The 17571-nt window shown below is 41.1% G+C and overlaps 1 protein-coding gene across 1 annotated transcript in view; it reads right to left on the reverse strand.

The window, feature by feature from the left end:
* The window catches only part of LOC108668835, an 85967-nt gene that overhangs the window by 48250 nt on the left and 20146 nt on the right, over positions 1 to 17571 (reverse strand). The window contains exons 26-50 of the mRNA XM_047883346.1: positions 17006 to 17121; positions 16548 to 16680; positions 16199 to 16342; positions 15623 to 15741; positions 14841 to 14971; positions 14280 to 14559; positions 13535 to 13790; positions 12843 to 13050; positions 12345 to 12414; positions 11488 to 11720; positions 10898 to 11160; positions 10460 to 10609; positions 9769 to 9922; positions 9344 to 9483; positions 9183 to 9192; positions 8264 to 8466; positions 7195 to 7333; positions 6711 to 6834; positions 6234 to 6347; positions 5474 to 5679; positions 4957 to 5046; positions 3718 to 3818; positions 2720 to 2860; positions 2240 to 2365; positions 1132 to 1276 (exon numbers count right to left, since the gene is read on the reverse strand). Coding sequence (XP_047739302.1) covers positions 1132 to 1276; positions 2240 to 2365; positions 2720 to 2860; positions 3718 to 3818; positions 4957 to 5046; positions 5474 to 5679; positions 6234 to 6347; positions 6711 to 6834; positions 7195 to 7333; positions 8264 to 8466; positions 9183 to 9192; positions 9344 to 9483; positions 9769 to 9922; positions 10460 to 10609; positions 10898 to 11160; positions 11488 to 11720; positions 12345 to 12414; positions 12843 to 13050; positions 13535 to 13790; positions 14280 to 14559; positions 14841 to 14971; positions 15623 to 15741; positions 16199 to 16342; positions 16548 to 16680; positions 17006 to 17121 — 3796 coding nt within the window. The remainder of the gene's footprint in view (positions 1 to 1131; positions 1277 to 2239; positions 2366 to 2719; positions 2861 to 3717; positions 3819 to 4956; positions 5047 to 5473; positions 5680 to 6233; positions 6348 to 6710; positions 6835 to 7194; positions 7334 to 8263; positions 8467 to 9182; positions 9193 to 9343; positions 9484 to 9768; positions 9923 to 10459; positions 10610 to 10897; positions 11161 to 11487; positions 11721 to 12344; positions 12415 to 12842; positions 13051 to 13534; positions 13791 to 14279; positions 14560 to 14840; positions 14972 to 15622; positions 15742 to 16198; positions 16343 to 16547; positions 16681 to 17005; positions 17122 to 17571) is intronic.

Here is a 17571-nt window from a genome sequence, read left to right on the forward strand (position 1 = left end):
CAATTTGCTTGCAGATAAGCAATTGAAATTTTCGATTCGGTTCATCCTCAGCTGTCAACCTCAGAAGGCATCCAATAATTCCCGCATGTAAATGAATCCACAAAAATGCATTCGGTATTCAGGAGCGCCGCTGATAGCGCATGAAGCGTGAGGCTTCAAGAGAAAGAAAAGAGCTTTGCGGTGAGCAAGTCTAGTTTGCCGTGTGTGATCCAAAACTAACTAACACTTTTTGAAAAATTTTGGCTCCAATTGCAGTCATTAGAAGTTACTAGCTGATTAGCCCAGCATTTCCCGATAGTTAATTTATGGAACTTTAAAATCCCGTTATCCTTAATTCCACTGATAATAAAGCAGTTAATATGTGATAACAAAACGAAACCAGTGCCAACATTTTTCATTGAACATAAAACTCTTAGTGAACTCAGACTTTTTTAAGTTGGATTACTCAGTCTCATTCGCATTTATAAATATTTAATATATGTTTCATACTACCATCTCTGAAATATATCTCGTGGACTCAACCACTCTCGGTCACGTACGCAAAAGCACTACTGCTTAATTCTGGGCCTCACTACCGAGCGTTGGTATCAAAAGCATCACCTGACATGGTTAACAATCAACCTATGTTGGCTTAGGAATTTGTTCACATATCCATGACCTTACGAACAATCAGTACATGATTCACCCTCCGGACACAGTCTTGCAATCACCCGCAACAATGATGCACTTATCCGTAAAATTGACTCATTTTCCCGTCACAGTGACTCACTCACGCGACACAGTGACACACTCACTCGCCACTGTGATGCACTCACCCGCAACAGTGACGCACTCAACCGGCACAGTGACGCACTCGCCCACCACAGTGACGTAATTTCCTCTTCCGTGACGCACTGACACGCCGCATTGACTCACTTTTCCACTACAGAAACGCACCCGCCCTTCACTGTGACGCCTTCATCCGTCATAGAGACGCAATCACCCGCAACAGTGACTCACTGACCCGCAACAACGACGTACTCAGCCGTGACAGTTACGCACTCACCCCCGCAACAGTGAAACATTCACTCGCCACTGTGATGCACTCACCCGCCACAGTGACGCACTCACCCGCTACAGTGATACACTCACCCGCCACAGTGACGCATTCAGCTGACACGGGTGCTTCGCAGAGCTCAGGGTATTTTCTCCGGAGCTGCAGAAGGCTTTCTATTTCTCCTTCGCCGTTCGGCTTGTGCTCGTCCAGCCAAGGACTCCATTTGTTGCACTCGAACTTCTGACATCCGCATGAAATATTATACGTTCGTATCATCTTATGTTCGCATTCTCTGTTATTTTATGGGCTTAAGAATATTCTTGATATTATTATTCTTAAGGCATCACATAGAGATAATTTGATTTCAACTCATGCTTATATGATGATCATAGAAGAAAAGTTATTACATGACATGACGCTATTTCGTGGGCATCCGTCGTAGGCCTCTGCTAGGTGATTTTGGATGAGCACTATGATCAAAACAATAGAGTAAATACTTTCTCGAAATTTCATATAAATTACTCGTCACTTTTTAGATAAATTTAAAATGTTACGGAGCCCAATAGTCATTTTTTATCGGGTGAAGTAAATCAGAAATAGAAAACATGGGTTGCTGACAAGGTACTTTGAACTCTTTCGAAGTTAACCATAAAATCGTTCTCTACTGGATAGGCAGAAAATGAACTCTACTATGAACTATTGTAAAAACATCCATCGTGCAAAAAAATATCAGATCAGGAGTCGAACTAATGTAAAAATAAAGATGGATGTAATTTGACTTCGTCATCGTTGAAATTTGAATATTTGAAAAAAAAAACAATTATGGTAATTCAATATTTGAACCACGAAATATTTATTTCGTGATCAAATCAATGTATCGTGATTCAAAAACACTCAATTCAATTTTATTGCAAAATCTCGGAGCAATTATTAAATTAAATAAATTAATTAAAAACCATGATGAACAACTGCTTGTAATCCTTCAAATAAAAAGTATTGAGCAGACGACATTCCTAAGCTGGAAAATGATAACTATAAATGAATAATTTATAGTATATTTTCGATAGTTGAAACATTATATCACTGCCAACTCTGTGAATGTTTCACAAAATGAAGCTAGTCCATCACTGATGAAGAGAATTAGACAATACGTGAGGCCTGTGATGGTCACGTGTATTTCAAAATAATCACAATTTATTTCACCTTGAAATCAAGAGAAGGCAAGGTTGAAGGTGTGGGTGTGGTGGCGCAAGCCGAAGTCTCGCACTTGAGTTCGTTGTTAGCACACATGCAGACCTCGCAGTCAGAGACCAGGAACGTCTTTCCGGGCTTCATGTTCACATACAAACATGAACTCAACATATTGTAATTATAAGAAGCATTGTTTTGCTCATAATGTATTAGTTAGTAATTATGACAACATAATTTTGTAACTGTGCCTATCACAAACAATGGAGAAGTGTAGACAAAATAAGAGCGTTTACGAGTCATTAAAATTCTAAAGTTTAATTTTCAAAATTCTACCTTCAATATTTCTCTACTTTTCACAAATTTGAATAAAATACAAAGATAGTACTAAAACTAAATGATTCCATTCATTATAATGTACAATAAAGCTTCGACTTAGCTCAGAAAGTTGCTAAGATTTATCAAACTAAAGGAGACTTGCAAGAGTTAACGCACCGGCGCGGCGACGCCGTTAGGGAGGTAGCAGTTGCAGTCGAAGATGGCCACGCAGTTCGCCTTGTCCCTGAGCAGCATGCCTGGGGGGCACACGACGCCTGTCTCGTCGTCTGCGCAGGCTGGTGCGTAGTCACCCGGGCTCTGCGGGAATAATTCCATTTAACGGAACTAAGAATGCAAATTTATTTCGGAGTACTAAAAAATTTATTTCGGAGTACTAAAATTTGTTAATAAAGATTAAGTGAAAAACTAAGTGGGAAGAAAAGATTAAATTTCGCTGCAAAAATTCCAGTATATATTTTATTGTAAGTCTTCTTTAAAGATCCGTCTCGTTTCCTAATATGTATTTTCTAAATGTTTTCTCATGTGTATTTACTTAATTTCATCGAAATGCATATTACATTACTTCTCCATAATACAAAACAATTCCCTAATTTTGACCATCACAGCCACGTCGTCTAACCCAAGTTGATTTGATAAAGAAATTGGATATGATAAAGAAATATTCAAAATTAGGACAGAATTCTAACAGCTGATAATAAACTACTGTCAAAAAAGCTCCAATATCTGATAATAAACTGCTTGCAAGAATAGACTGGAATGACTTGCCATAAATTTCATTGAAAATGAATATTATTACATATCCTGACAGCCCCAGCAATGCATATATTATATACAACCGTATGTTCATAGCCTGAGAATTTTTCCTTCATAGTTTCTTTTCTGAACTGGGCACGTGATCTTGCTGGTTGAAAGCAGAAACTTATATGACCATCGCCTATGTTTAGACTATCATAACATCAATTTCAATTATCATTGAAATACTTGCAAGTTCACCAAAATCGATCGATCTTTCGAAACAACAGATAATTAAACCAAAGATATAGCTTTTTTCGAAGACCTTTTCATATACATTTTTAAAGATATTGTATCAATGTTAAATTCATTAATTCAAAGACGAAGTGTGGGCAGTGAAGGCACGAAGTGTGGGCACTCACAAGGCAGTGCCCAGTCTGGGCCAGCACCCTGCGCTGGTAGAGACACACGCGCGCGCAGGGTATGGCTCGCTCCTTCATCGACTTGCCCGGCGGGCACCAGTCTGCAGTGAGACATTATATCACTACAGACTAGGAATATGATGTGTTTACGTTTGAGCTTTCATGTTTATTACTGAGTTTATATATTCAATGTATATTGGTGAGTTTATTATGTTGAGTGTTTAATCGTGAGCCTTCACGTTAGATAGTTTTAGCCAGAAGGTATATAAAATAAATTCACACAAAATTAATACGAAATTCTTTCAAAAAAGGGCGAATAATTTCTCACTTACGCCTTCAAAATGTCTTACAACTAACCGTAAGATAAGCTATCTTACAAGGCATGCGAGTAGAGAGCACTAGACGAAGAATGTCCTCTCGCTATTAGTGTTTGACTTGGAATTGCAGAGCTTAAACAAATTTTCTTTTAGACCTGTTCATTTGAAATGTCAGCGAACACAAACCTGTTTCTATCGTTACTGCAAATGTCTGATATAACAAAGCGAAATAGATATAATTCAATTAGGCTAAAATTATCATTAATTACCTATTAACTTTATTGAAACAGGATTGATGTTAATGGGTTTGGTTGTTGTAAATCGCAGGCGCCACACATCATAATTGAAAGTTATAAGTTTTTATAGGCCCGACTTATTGGTATACGATGAAAAGATCTTGCATTTAGGCGCATATGTGCACTGTATGTGCGAAGAGACGTGTACATTGTGGCGCGTACAAATTCTTCCACCTTATGCATATACTCTACGGTGAATGCTCCAAATATTTAAATACCATCCTATCGGCTGCTGAGCTTCATTTATTTGTTCATAATAAGTAAAAAAAAATACAAAATCAATGCTCCTCAACAACTTTTCCAAAAATTTAACCTTATACATAAGCGTTGACATCAGGGAGTCCCTTAAAAGGAAAGCTAGATATATTTCCGGAGATATATAGGTTACATATAACTACTACGATAAATTTAAAAAAAGTGAATAAGTGAACTACTGCACTGCTATATCACTGCTGCACTGCTATATTACTTTATTACTGCTGCACTGCGGTATTACCCGTTCCAATGCTGTATTAACTGTTGTTACATTAACATGTCTCACCATTGTACATGTCTCACCATTGTACATGTCTCACCATTGTACATGTCTCACCATTGTACATGTCTCACCATTGTACATGTCTCACCATTGTACATGTGCTCGTCGGGGGTAGCTGAGGAGTATCGGGAGTCGGTGTAGGGGGGCAAGGCTGGCGTGCTCTGAAGTTTAACCGCGTCTGGAGTTATGCAAGTCAGTGATAAATATTCATTAAATTAAGATACAGAGTATTGTGGACATCATTAATCTTTTTCTGCGCGTAGCACGTAACAGTGTAAGTACATGTAGTAGTCTATTTCTTGTCTGTGATTCGTGGGTTCAGCTTGAAAAACAATCGATTACTAACTCATAACAATTTTTTAAACGCATATCCTCAATGAACTTTAAGGAACGTTGAAGTGGAGCCTAGTATTATTTTTTGTTTATTTAAGGTAAGGATACGCTAAATGCCATGTTATTTATTCGCTGCCATTAGACAAGGGGTTGGAAAAGAATACAATTAATGCATATTTACACACGGAGCTTTAATTCGATAAAACTCGTCAAAATATTTAAATATTATCATAAGGAAGTTTGCTTTATAATTAAGCATGACTGAGGCTTACCGCAAGCGCACAGGAAGCGCACGGCGTAGTCGTTGCAGTCCTGACCGTTATTCTGATCTGCGTTACTGCACTGTAGCCCGTAACGGTCACACCGGACGTTGCTGTCCGTAGACTCGGAAACGTCCAGCACAGTGGTCGTATAACGGCCAATTTGTGTCGGCTGACGAGCCCCTTTACGGCCACCTTTACGGCCCCGGCTGGGGCCGCTGCAAGCCGTACAATTACTTCTTTATTTAGTAGTTCATTTGACATAGTAATGTAATAATAGCATTAAATAATATATCTTAGCTTAATAGACATAACATTAAACAGAACACGTAAATAACTGTAATATTTTCAGTCGTCATTCACAAACTACAGTGAATGACTTACAACAGGAGTTCTCATTCATTAACGGCACTATGCGCGTTTATTCGCGTGTAAAATGCGATTCATGTTCTTCCTATTAAGGTTCATTTTAACGTTGTCCTGCGATGACACGGTTACGTGACTAACAGGACGTGTTCACCTCGTCATGACTAGCCTGACGTGTTCTCCTCGTCATGACTAGCCAGACATGTTCACCTCGTCATGACTAGCCAGACGTGTTCACCTCGTCGTGACTAGCCTGACGTGTTCACCTCGTCGTAACTAGCCTGACGTGTTCACCTCGTCGTGACTAGCCTGACGTGTTCACCTCGTCATGACAAGTCAGACGTGTTCACCTCGTCGTGACTAGCCTGACGTGTTCACCTCGTTGTGACTAGCCTGACGTGTTCACCTCGTCGTGACGACGCTGAAGTGACACTCTGTATTGACGACGTGCGTGACGTCACACACGTCAGGATGCTGCAGCTTGATGGCCTCGTACGTCTCGTAGTCTCCGCCATCGTCACTAAAATAAGATTTTAAAATAATTATAAAATTATAATTATTGAACTTCAACAAAGACATGCTTTTAACTCTCATGAATTTATTGTCGGCCTGTAATAATCCAGACTAAATTAAACTGTAATTTATTAGAAATACTGATTGGTATGCGAATATTTTCTGCAAAATTAACTTAGTCTGCGAATTATGTTGATTTTTTTTAGTGATTTAATGTTTCAATCATTGTTCATAAACCTTGTCAAATGTTATTCATAATCATAATTATGACAGTAACTTTATATATTTTTAATTTATTTGGTCACTCCATTATTTTTATGAAACTTATTTTTCGCAAAATATATAAATAAAAATGAGGATCTTGAGGCACCTCGGGTGGGACACGTTGAACCACTCAGTCCATGTGTCCTCACAGGGGGGTGTGGGGGGCGTGGTCCCCGGTCCCCACGGTGGGGGCGGCAGGCCCGAGCCATCAACCTCAGGGGGCACTGGCACTATAAAAACAATCACCACGATAACAAATGTAATTATAATGAAGATAATGCTGAGGTACATCTAAGAAATTATCTGCAAATTGTTATAGGCCTGACGGTATATCAATATTAACGCGCCTAAAAGCATGCAATTACGTAACGGAAGGCCCAATCCTAATGCGCAGCCAGGCGATCAGTTCTGCTTATTTAAAGGTCATTAGACCTAAATTGGTTTATCCGTTCTTTCATGAATGAATCATTCGTTAAATGTCGAAATTTATCGAGACAACTGACAAAATGTAAAACTATTTTAATATCATCCAGTTGTACACGCTAACCATTTCATGATAACTTTTTCAGTAATTTTTTAGAACAAAATACCTGGCATGTCCCTGCACTCTGGCCTGACGAGCTCCACAGCAGCGGGCCAGTCGCACGTCATCGAGGTGGGGTTGAAGAGTGTCCCGGGCCCGCATACTTTCTCAACCAGGTACCCGCGAGACCCACCCATGGGGGAACACTGGGTGAAGGGGGAACATGCGTCAGGCTGTGGGTGAGGTACCCAAGAGACCCATGGGGGAGCACTGAGTGAAGGGGGAACATGCGTCAGGCTATGGGTGAGGTACCCAAGAGTCCCATGAGAGAGCACTGGGGGCAGGGAGGATTTTGCTTCAGGCTATGGGTGAGGACCAAGACACCAACGGGTGATCATGAAGGATGCCATCGCGTTGAGCTTTGAATAATTAGAGGTCGTAAATTTGCAGACATAGTCCACAGGTTTTCTTCAGAGACCAAAAGAATATTGCATGCCGTTGCGATAAGAAGGAAGTAAAAGTCGCACACAATGACAAACTGATTAATTACTATCTTATACTTAATCCCGGGGTGGCTGAGAGGTTAAGATCAACAAGATTAAAGCGATGAGTTGGAGGTTCGAAACCCTCAACTGATAATGAAATCTGGTCGAAATCGCAGATAACCAGGCACACAATCTCTTCAACACTCTATTATTTATGCTCGATTATTATTTTTAACCGTAACTGGCATTAAACTTATCAAGGAAAAATCAATTTGATCATGAAAAATATTATAATTGATTATAAGAATAGAATGTTTGTCTTTGGCATCGATTCTCATAGATGAGAATTTATTAATATCAAAGTATTTTGCCCCAGAAGGTTAGGTCAGGTGTTGATATAGTCAATCATTGAATTATTATATTCATTGGAACACTACGTGGCTCACAAATTTCAATCATTTCGCCGGTTTTCGTTTCAGAAAATTAAAGTATTAAGATAACTTGACGATACGACGGAAGCTTTTAAACTACGAGTATGAGTAATTTTTTTCATCAGTGAATAATTTGAAAATATTACGAGGCATAACCGAATTTCTATCATTATATAAATAAAATTGAATCATACTTAATCAAATATTAATCAAAACACACCTCATAGAACTTTTGACACGACGTTTCGTGTATTTTAGCAGGCAGGCTTGGGTTGCAGATCTCGCCGATGAGTTCCACGTCTGGCAGCGTGGTGGCGGTGAGGGCGGGGGCGGTCGGGCCCCATGGGGGGCGGGTGCTGGGCTCCGTATAGGGGGTTGTCAGTCCGCAGTCACAGTTGAATCTGATCTCGTAGTCGTAGCAGTCTGGACGATGAAATGTGTTGCATGAAGAATAAAATAAAATAGATGGAAAATTAAATAGAATAAAATATGTACGAATGCGAAGAAAGAAATTGAAGAATGTCTAGATACCCTTAACCGCGTGTCTGAGACAGCTGGAGGTCCGCGATATCTTCACAAGAGTAATCGTGAGTGATAAACTTATCAAATTCAAGGGTATAACATCTAATGCAAAAAAGAAAATTTCGATCAATGATATATATTCTACGAAGTGTTAGTTCAAACTCATTGATATCTACTAAACGAATTCTACTTTCGATTACCACTTTTTCACGATACCACTTTTTCACCTACTCTACTACACCTCACAATCCAAACTACATCTGTCCCCTCCTCCCTCACCATCCCCACCACATCTGTGCAGCTTAACAACTCTTCATCACGACTCACTCACGATCTTCAAACTCTAATTCATGGATTCTACTCACCATCACGATCATTAGACGATTATTATATTTACAATTCGTCTACTTACAATTATTACGGTCTCGACTACACAAGTCCAACTAACGCCAACGACCTGCATCACACGACTCCAACTCACGATCAACGGCCTGCACCACACGACCCCAACTCACGATCAACGACCTGCACCACACGACCCCAACTCACGATCAAGAACCTGCACCACACGACCCCAACTCACGATCAGGAGCCTTCACCACACGACCCCAACTCACGATCAGGAGCCTACAGCCCCCGCCTTGTCACATACCTAATACAATGCTCGTATCTTGCTCAGCCAGCCCCCGCCTTGTCACATACCTAATACAATGCTCGTATCTTGCTCACCCAGCCCCGCCTTGTCACATACCTAATGCAATGCTCGTATCTCACTCACCCAGTCACCCGGCATGGGTGTGTGCGAGTTCATCCACGGGGTCCACCCGTCCGTACACACAGGTTCTCTAGGCACGGTCACGTGTAGGAGTGGAGGCACCGTCGTAGCGAAGGGAGGGAGCGTCGACAGCTCCACTTCTTCTGCTCATTGATCGGTAATTTAACTTTTGATATTCGGATGTCAATTTCATTTATTACTGTAGAATACAGCTATATGCCTAAATTTTAATAATAGAGTTGAAACAATCAATACAAAAATAATATGAAAATATTACGAGAATACTGAATAGTGTTATTCATGTTACAAACAATGGAAGCAGTAAATTATATTTCTGCTATTTGAAATAATGTAGATTTTATTCATCTTAATAGATGTAATTAAAAGACCTATGTTTATTCAAGGCATTACGAGTAAATATATATCACCTGGCATATCGCATCCTTTTAATTCGATCCTGAGGGCGCCGCCCGCGGGTCCGAGGCCCCCCGGCAGGGGCACGACCCTTACGAAGCGCACCATCGCGGGCGCCGGGAACAAGTTAGTCACCGCCGAACTGCCGTCTGTGTTGCCGACGAAAATCTGCCGGGAACAAAATTAGTTGCTTTTTATTTGTTAAGACTGACATTTTATTATCATGATTTTCTAACACAGACTATTTGAATTATTAGACTCTGAACTAGAAACGAAAATTCAATCAGTAAATTCTCGACTAGTAATGCTATTTAATACAGATTATTGCTGCAAATGTTTATAAATCATATAAATCTTTAGGCAATAGTAGTAAGATAAAAAATTTATAGTCCATAACAAAATTCGGGGACCGCCTAGGCTTCGACCGAATAGTCGCTACACTGGGCGCAAAGTTTTTCTGGGTCTGCTTGGCCCAGAATCAGAATCAGTTTCTGGTCAGAATCTCCGATTGACTTTATAGTCGCATGGGAGTATGACGTGGGTTGGCCGGTAGCTCTTTGGATCTTGAGCCGTGCTCCACGTGCTCCCCGAGTCCTAGGCGGCCCTAATGCAGGGTTACGTATGCCTCTAAATTTTGTTTGGGTTGTAGACTTTTAGTATCAAGTTATTGGTTAAAGGTTCAATAAAGTTGGGAGATCACTCCACCTTAGCATGGTCGGCATTAAGGTCCCTTATTTCAGTCCAGGAGGAGCCGTCAGACGAGACCTGCACTGCAAACCGCGAGACGAAGAGCCGGCCAGATGGGGAGCCCTGGGTTACCACCCCCGTCACCTCCTTGCGCTCACCAAGATCAACCTGGATTAAATGAGATAATGAGACTAGAGGAAGAAACTAGGAATTAGAGGAAGAAACTTTTTTATTTTTAACCCCAGCTGTCTAGCGTTACACACTCAAGAATCGACAGTAGACAAAATAAGTATTTACTGACAAATACGACATTATCAAACGCTCGTAGATTAATTCAAAGGTAAAGAGAAGCTGGGCAGTCAATCAAAGTTTCGTAAAATTTACTATCCTGATTAAACGTTTGTGATACAACTCGTCAGAGTTCAATAACAGGTCATAAATTTATCTCGTGCTCACTTGCAGCCACTGCTCGTCTACAGGTCCTACAGTTGGAACAGTCCACGCGCCCACAGGAAATCTTTCATCGTTCAGAACATCCCGGTTCCTTGAGTTGAGCCTGGCCCGATATGCCGTGTCCTGCATGCCAGGAATGAGGCTGGCACTCGAGGTTATGGCACTGTCAGGAATGGTGCCAGACTCCATTCCAAGACCATCCTGGCACTGGCACTGACACAGAACCCGCACCTCCACGTCAAAGCAGTACTTCAAGCTACCTTCACCTGTTGCCATGGATTGGGATACCGGATTAATATGACAACACGCTGACTTCTATAACCTCGAATTTATGAAGCAAATATTTCAGTTATTGCTCAGTAAATTATAAAATATTCGGTTAGTTAATCAGTCTGCTGAATTATTAGCAGGCAGCTTGCTTCTCAATCCGCATTTAGTGGTAGAAACTTTTCTGCATAACGTATTTCATCCATTTCTTCAATAATTGCATTCCTGTCAAGTCACTAAAATGGTTCCTATGAAACCGCTTAAAAATTGTGATTCGTCTGTCCTAAATCAATGACTACTAAAAGAATACATCTCATGAAACTGACCGTTATTCCTGCAAGTCGCTCCATTGATGTCGCACTTGACGAAATTGAACAGCCGTGACTGGTCGGCGTTCCTGCACTCAACGCTCTTGATGTAGTGGCGGGGACAGAAGGACTCAACTTCCCGGATGGCATCCAGGGTCTCGAACTCGCCGAACTCGTTAGGCTGATGTTGGTTCATCCATGGGGTCCACTCCTCCACGCAGTCCATTGGTACAGGGATGAACGGCGGTTCCCTAGGGTGGTTACAATTCATCAAATATGCATTTTTTACACTACACGTGCATCGCTGTTAACTAGAAGTGGTCGAAGTTAATGAAAAGAGGCACATTGCCCGTTACTGTTTCCGTCCAATAAATTTAATGTACCAAAAAGGACAATAATTTTGATAAGCAGATAATCTTTGACTGCTTCAATAGAAAAACTACAGCGTCCAATCATGAGCTGTATTTATGCTGCATCCGCGATCGCGAGTTAGAATCGAGTAATTTATATCTTTAATCCCAAGCCTCGTTTGTCCCCACATTCTCTTTATGCTGATCTTTGAACGTCTCTTGTTCCTCTCAGAGCTATAATTATAGAAATCAAAGAACTGCACTGCCTAACAGTGATTTCATTTCAATATTTTAATTCTACATTTGATCCTCGAATTCCATTTTATAAAACCGTCAGTACTCGTCTATTACTAGTAGATGATAAAGTCTCAACCGATAATGGACCTGATACGTATACGGATACCTATTACACTTTCAACTTAATCAACGCTAACATTAGTTTACCAAAACTTGAAGTAAGTGACCGAATTTTGTTCAAAATTCCTTCAATTAACGTCGAAAATCGGAGATTTTGTGGAAACTTACGTTGACGGAAGAACCAAAGGTGGAGCGGTCACGGGCTCTGCTATGATCGTAGTCGAAGGAACTTGTTTACCTGACATAGTAAAGCGGGACGAACGTAAGTTATTGTAGTCAATTGATTATCAATAATACCAAAGCAAAAGTTGTACTTCAAACTGACAGCTCTTCTTATTCTCTTGATGTAAATATTGATGGAGAAAGAGGATTGAAAAGACATGCGTATGATTAGGTTCCAACAAATATGGAGGCAAGTAATAAGACCATCTATTAACAATAAGTGAATGCGAAAACTTTCATGGTAAGCCCAGTGACAAGGTTGAATTTATTGACTCCTAAGTAACATGTAAGCAAGAGATTTACCTAGCTATGAAGCAAACATCTGTTATCTAACGGGCGTAAGTTTGTACCCAGTGGATACCCTAACAAAATTTAGAGTCGCGTCAGCTTCTGGTAGTCCAAATCAGAAGCTGGCGCGCCTGTAAATTTTCACTGGGTACTCACCACAGTCACACAGCAAGGAGATCTCGTAGTCGTGGCAGGTGTCCCTAGGCCCAGCGCCCTTGCCCTGCCTGCCCCTACACAGGAGCCCGTCCTCTAGGGTGCAGGTCACGGGCTGTCCTGTTCTGTCCCAGGACTCGTGGGTGCCCACCTTGCGACATCGGATGTCGGTGACCATGTCCTTCTCGCAGTAGCCTTTTTCTGGGTTCGTCTGAGCAGGATTCAGTGAGAGAAATAGTGGAGGAAATATTCAAACGGCACGGCATGAATATTCATCGCTAATGCATATACAATATCGTCGATTACCTCCTAGAATCATTGTAATTTGCGTAATCAGACGAACTGGAAATAATGTAAGATATACATTACGTGAACAATTTAAATTATTGGGTCGATAGGTTAAAATTATAGCCATAAAAATTATCATGAGATTTAATTCGACATCTGATAAAAAATGAATCATGTTTAAAAATATGAAATATTCATGACTTTATTAATTAACGTAACTAGAATTTGATAGAAGACGATTCTTTCTTGTGAAAATTCAAATCCAATTTTCTATATGTCATTGGATGGTCGCTTTGAATCAGACAGAAGAGATTAAAAACTGAAACGTAGACATTAAAGTTTCATTTGATGGAATTCATGACTTTGCTTGATATATTTTAGACGAGTTGAATTAATGTTTAGCGCACCATGACTATTCTCTCCGGTAGAGATTCATGGTCCGTATTTTTCTTGAAGGCAATGGGAAGGTCTCGGTTAATCCAGACGGTCCAGCCGCTCCTACATCGGGTGGTGGGTGGTGGGGTGATGGTGGTGACATCGTCCAGATGAAGGCTGGTGGAGGTTTCATTCACCATGGGTGACGTGGTGAACACCACAGTGGTGCTGGAGTGAGGAGTGGTGCAAGGAGTGCCTCGACACACCTTCTTCTTCCGGGTACAGAAGCTAGAATGAAATTAGGAACATAAACTATTATAATTATTTATATTTTTACCTATTATTTTATTTTGTAGAAACCAATAATATTACTGAAGCAACGTCAATGTTTTATAGTTTCGCATGTTATATTATGAAAGTTATAATGCAGCTTTATATAAGCGGCAAAAGATATTGGGTTCAAACTTCCCACATGCTTCATCTTGTTCTAACCTTCCTCGCTTACTTCACTTCCCTTTCTATACTTCTCTTTTATATTTCTTCCCGTTCATCCCCTCCCATCCTTTCACTCCTATTCCCTTTTATTTCTCTTTCCTTCCCATCTCTCTTTACCCTCCACATCCTTCCTCCCCCTCCATCCCCTCTTCACTCCTACTATTTTCCCTCTTCCCCTCCTCCTCCACCCCTCCCGCCGAACACTCACCATCGGTGGCAGTCGTCCTAGCTCATCACGTCGCCCTCCATGAAGACCTTGCCCTCCTCCACCCCTCCACTCACCATCGGTGGCAGTCATCCTCGCTCATCACGTCGCCCTCCATGAAGACTTTGCCCTCCTCTTCAAGGCACTTCTTGTCGCAGTCCACGGCAGGCACGCACGACTTATCCGACGCGCTCTTGTGCACGTGGCCGGGTGGGCACACGTCCCTGGCGCAGCCCTCGACGCACGTCGCGTCCACGCACGTAGGCGACGTGGGCGCCAGCAGCGTGTCGCACGTAGACGTGCCGCACGTAGGGATGCAGGGCTCGTAGTGCTCGCATGTCTCGTCGCACTGCATCGCTTCACGTGGAAATAAATATTACTGTCATAGTTTTGTTATTCTCTTGATGCAAATATCGAAGGTGAAATATGATTTAAAAGTCATACGAATGATTATTTTACAAGAAATAAGGAGGCAATTACTTAGATCATTTATTAGGTAATCTAAAAATTATTGTTTTGCAAACAATGACAGTAAAGACCAACAAATCTACGCCTAACATTGACTTTTTCATAACATAATTAATTAGCACCTAAAATTACCATCTTAACTTCTAATTAATAAATGAATTACTACTCACGACACAGCTGTTCAGTCCTCCACCTGACGTACACGCCGTGTATGTTGCACTCGTGTGCGTACGCTGCCAGGGCCGTACACAAACACTCACAGTCACCGCCCGTGTCGCAGCCACACGTGTCGAACTGACATCTGTGCGACGTCATTGCAAAATCTCATTCGTGATGTTCTTAAAAAAATTCTTGCAATTTCTTACAATTTGATCCCATTGGCGAACGCCAGGGACACGCTTATAGCGAGATTTTCACCTTGCGGTAAGTAAATCATAAGATATTTGTTATGCAAAATGTTCCAAAATATTGGGCCCATTTCTGCGCTGTGAATAACAATGAATGGTAGTTAGATAGAAGTAATGAATAAAGTTTTCGATAGGGCAATTGAATTTTTTACTTATTTTCGTATTAATTAGGTTCACTAAGCTAAGGACAACGTTTGGCTTTTGGAAGTGAATTAGTGACTAAAAATTCGGAACGAAGTCACCACAGTCGAAGTCCAGAGCGAAATGGCAAGGAACATCAAATTTTAACTCACAAGACGCCGGTCATAAGTAACACGAGTCTCAAGTAATTAGTCAAGAGGCACATTACTCAGCAGTAACACGCGTTACAAGATGCCAGGCTGTAATTACCCAAGTAATACAAGCCATTAGTCACAATTTATTGAATACGGATCACACAAGTCAAATCTTACTAAAGTCTTGACTTGCAAGTCACAAATAATTAATCACAAGTCACACTGGTCACTAGTTACACAAGTCCCAAAGCTAGTCACTAGTCGCAGGACCTGGAGATGTAGGCGTCGACGGGGACCTCTGAGTGGCATGGAGCGAAGACTGCGCTCTTGAGCAGCGCGCACTTCTCCGTGGCCCAGACCTTGCGGTGGGGGTGCAGGGCGCAAGTGTCCTGGGGGGTGGTGACATTAGAGTTATTGTTACACCTTAAGATAAAGCAACGTACAATGAAGGTTCGGTCAAATATGTCTAATAATAATAATAATTATAATAATAAACATGTCTAATTTCTCTATTGTTAGTAAACTTTTCGTCAAAGTAAAGGGCATGACTAGCGAACCAGCAATTGTTCAGTACTTTTAATAATATTGGGTAGGAATGCCTGCCCCCATATAACGCCGACCCATAGAAGAACAATCAACATGTGAGAACCGATATCTGCACTCCCACAACCTATCTTTGGATTGTTAACCTTGAAAGTAATTATTATGTCTTTCGCAATAAGATTTTAAGACCGATTAGTCGGATCAAATACTTTCTTGAACCTGGGAGGTACCAAGCACCACAATCAAGGAGCTCTCAGGGCAGCACGGCACCTCAATCAAGGAGCTCTCTAGGCAGTACCGCACCTCAATCAAGGAGCTCTCAGGGCAGTAGTTCTGCAGTCGCCAGGAGTCGCCGAATATTCGCGCCGACGTCTCGGCGGTGCCGCCAGACGGCGTCTGGAAATCGTCCTGGTCGTCGCCGTTGTAGTTGCCGCACAGGCCTTTCACCTGCACCATAAACGCTCTATTTAACCAATGAATTCACACCAAGTGCCTCAACGCTCAATTTACAACATTGTTGTGCTATATAATGCACAGTAAGATATCATTTTATTGGTAAGCATTAGCAATTATAAAATGCATAAGTAGATATCTAAATAATTCACGTCGTTGTATCTCAGTGACCCAATTAAGTGGGTTATGGTGCACCCACCATGTTGCGCCAGCGGGTGCTGAGTGTTAGGTAAGCGCGGGTGCCCCGGTCCCACTGCAGGGTGAGGCCCATGTCGGGCACCTCGGCGAACACGAACACGCCCGCCTCACGAATAATCGTGCGGCTCAGCGAGCTGTTCGTGAGGATTATCTTACGTTAGTTATTAGGGGTGAAGGTGCTAAGAAACTTCATTAGTGTGAAAAGTAGATTACTAATAAATTAATCTAGTACCTACAAGACTCCAAATTAATAATAAGTGCTTTCAAATTAAAATAAGTGAAAACATTAGAAAATCAACTGCTGTTTTTTGCAGCTAAAGGACGATGTATTTCTAACCTTTCAATTTTTAGTATTTAGCAAATGCAGTAATTTTACCAATCCTCCATATGATCAATACATGTAAATCAAATCAGCCCCAAAATAAACTAAAATCCTAATGTAAGACCCACGGCCCTCACTTGGTTGGCAGGGGCTTGTCCCTGGAGAACTCGACGACCTCCTGGTTGTCCGCCCCACCCACCCTCAGCGTGATGGACTTGGCGCAGGTCACGCCGTTGGTGCCGCACGGCACATTCTGTTTCATTATTTACATTGGTTAAATAATTTGTACAGAGGCCATACCTATAAAGATTTATTGCTAATAAAACGTTTTAAAAATCATGGACAGGTAATTGAGTTGCGATGATTATTCGGGATGTAGTAACAAGCCAAGCTAGGACCGCGCTTCTCATATTTTCCTAGAAAAGCCCCAAATTTTTTCTCCAATGAAAATCTGAAAGGCATTACAGATAAAAATATAAATGATTGAGTCAAATATTGATGAATTAGGGAAACTGGCTACTTCAATAATCAGTAGATCATTTAATGACTATCCCAACATTAACATTGATCATATTGAAACAGGTTCATTAACATTTTGAAAATATGACTTTGAAACTAATACTTCAACATGGTAGTTATTTAACATTCAAAAAATTGTTTTAAATACGAAAAATATGTTTCATACCATCGTTATCAACAAAAA

This window comes from Hyalella azteca, unplaced genomic scaffold (genome assembly GCF_000764305.2).
Source record: "Hyalella azteca isolate HAZT.00-mixed unplaced genomic scaffold, Hazt_2.0.2 contig12678, whole genome shotgun sequence".
NCBI lineage: Eukaryota > Metazoa > Arthropoda > Malacostraca > Amphipoda > Hyalellidae > Hyalella > Hyalella azteca.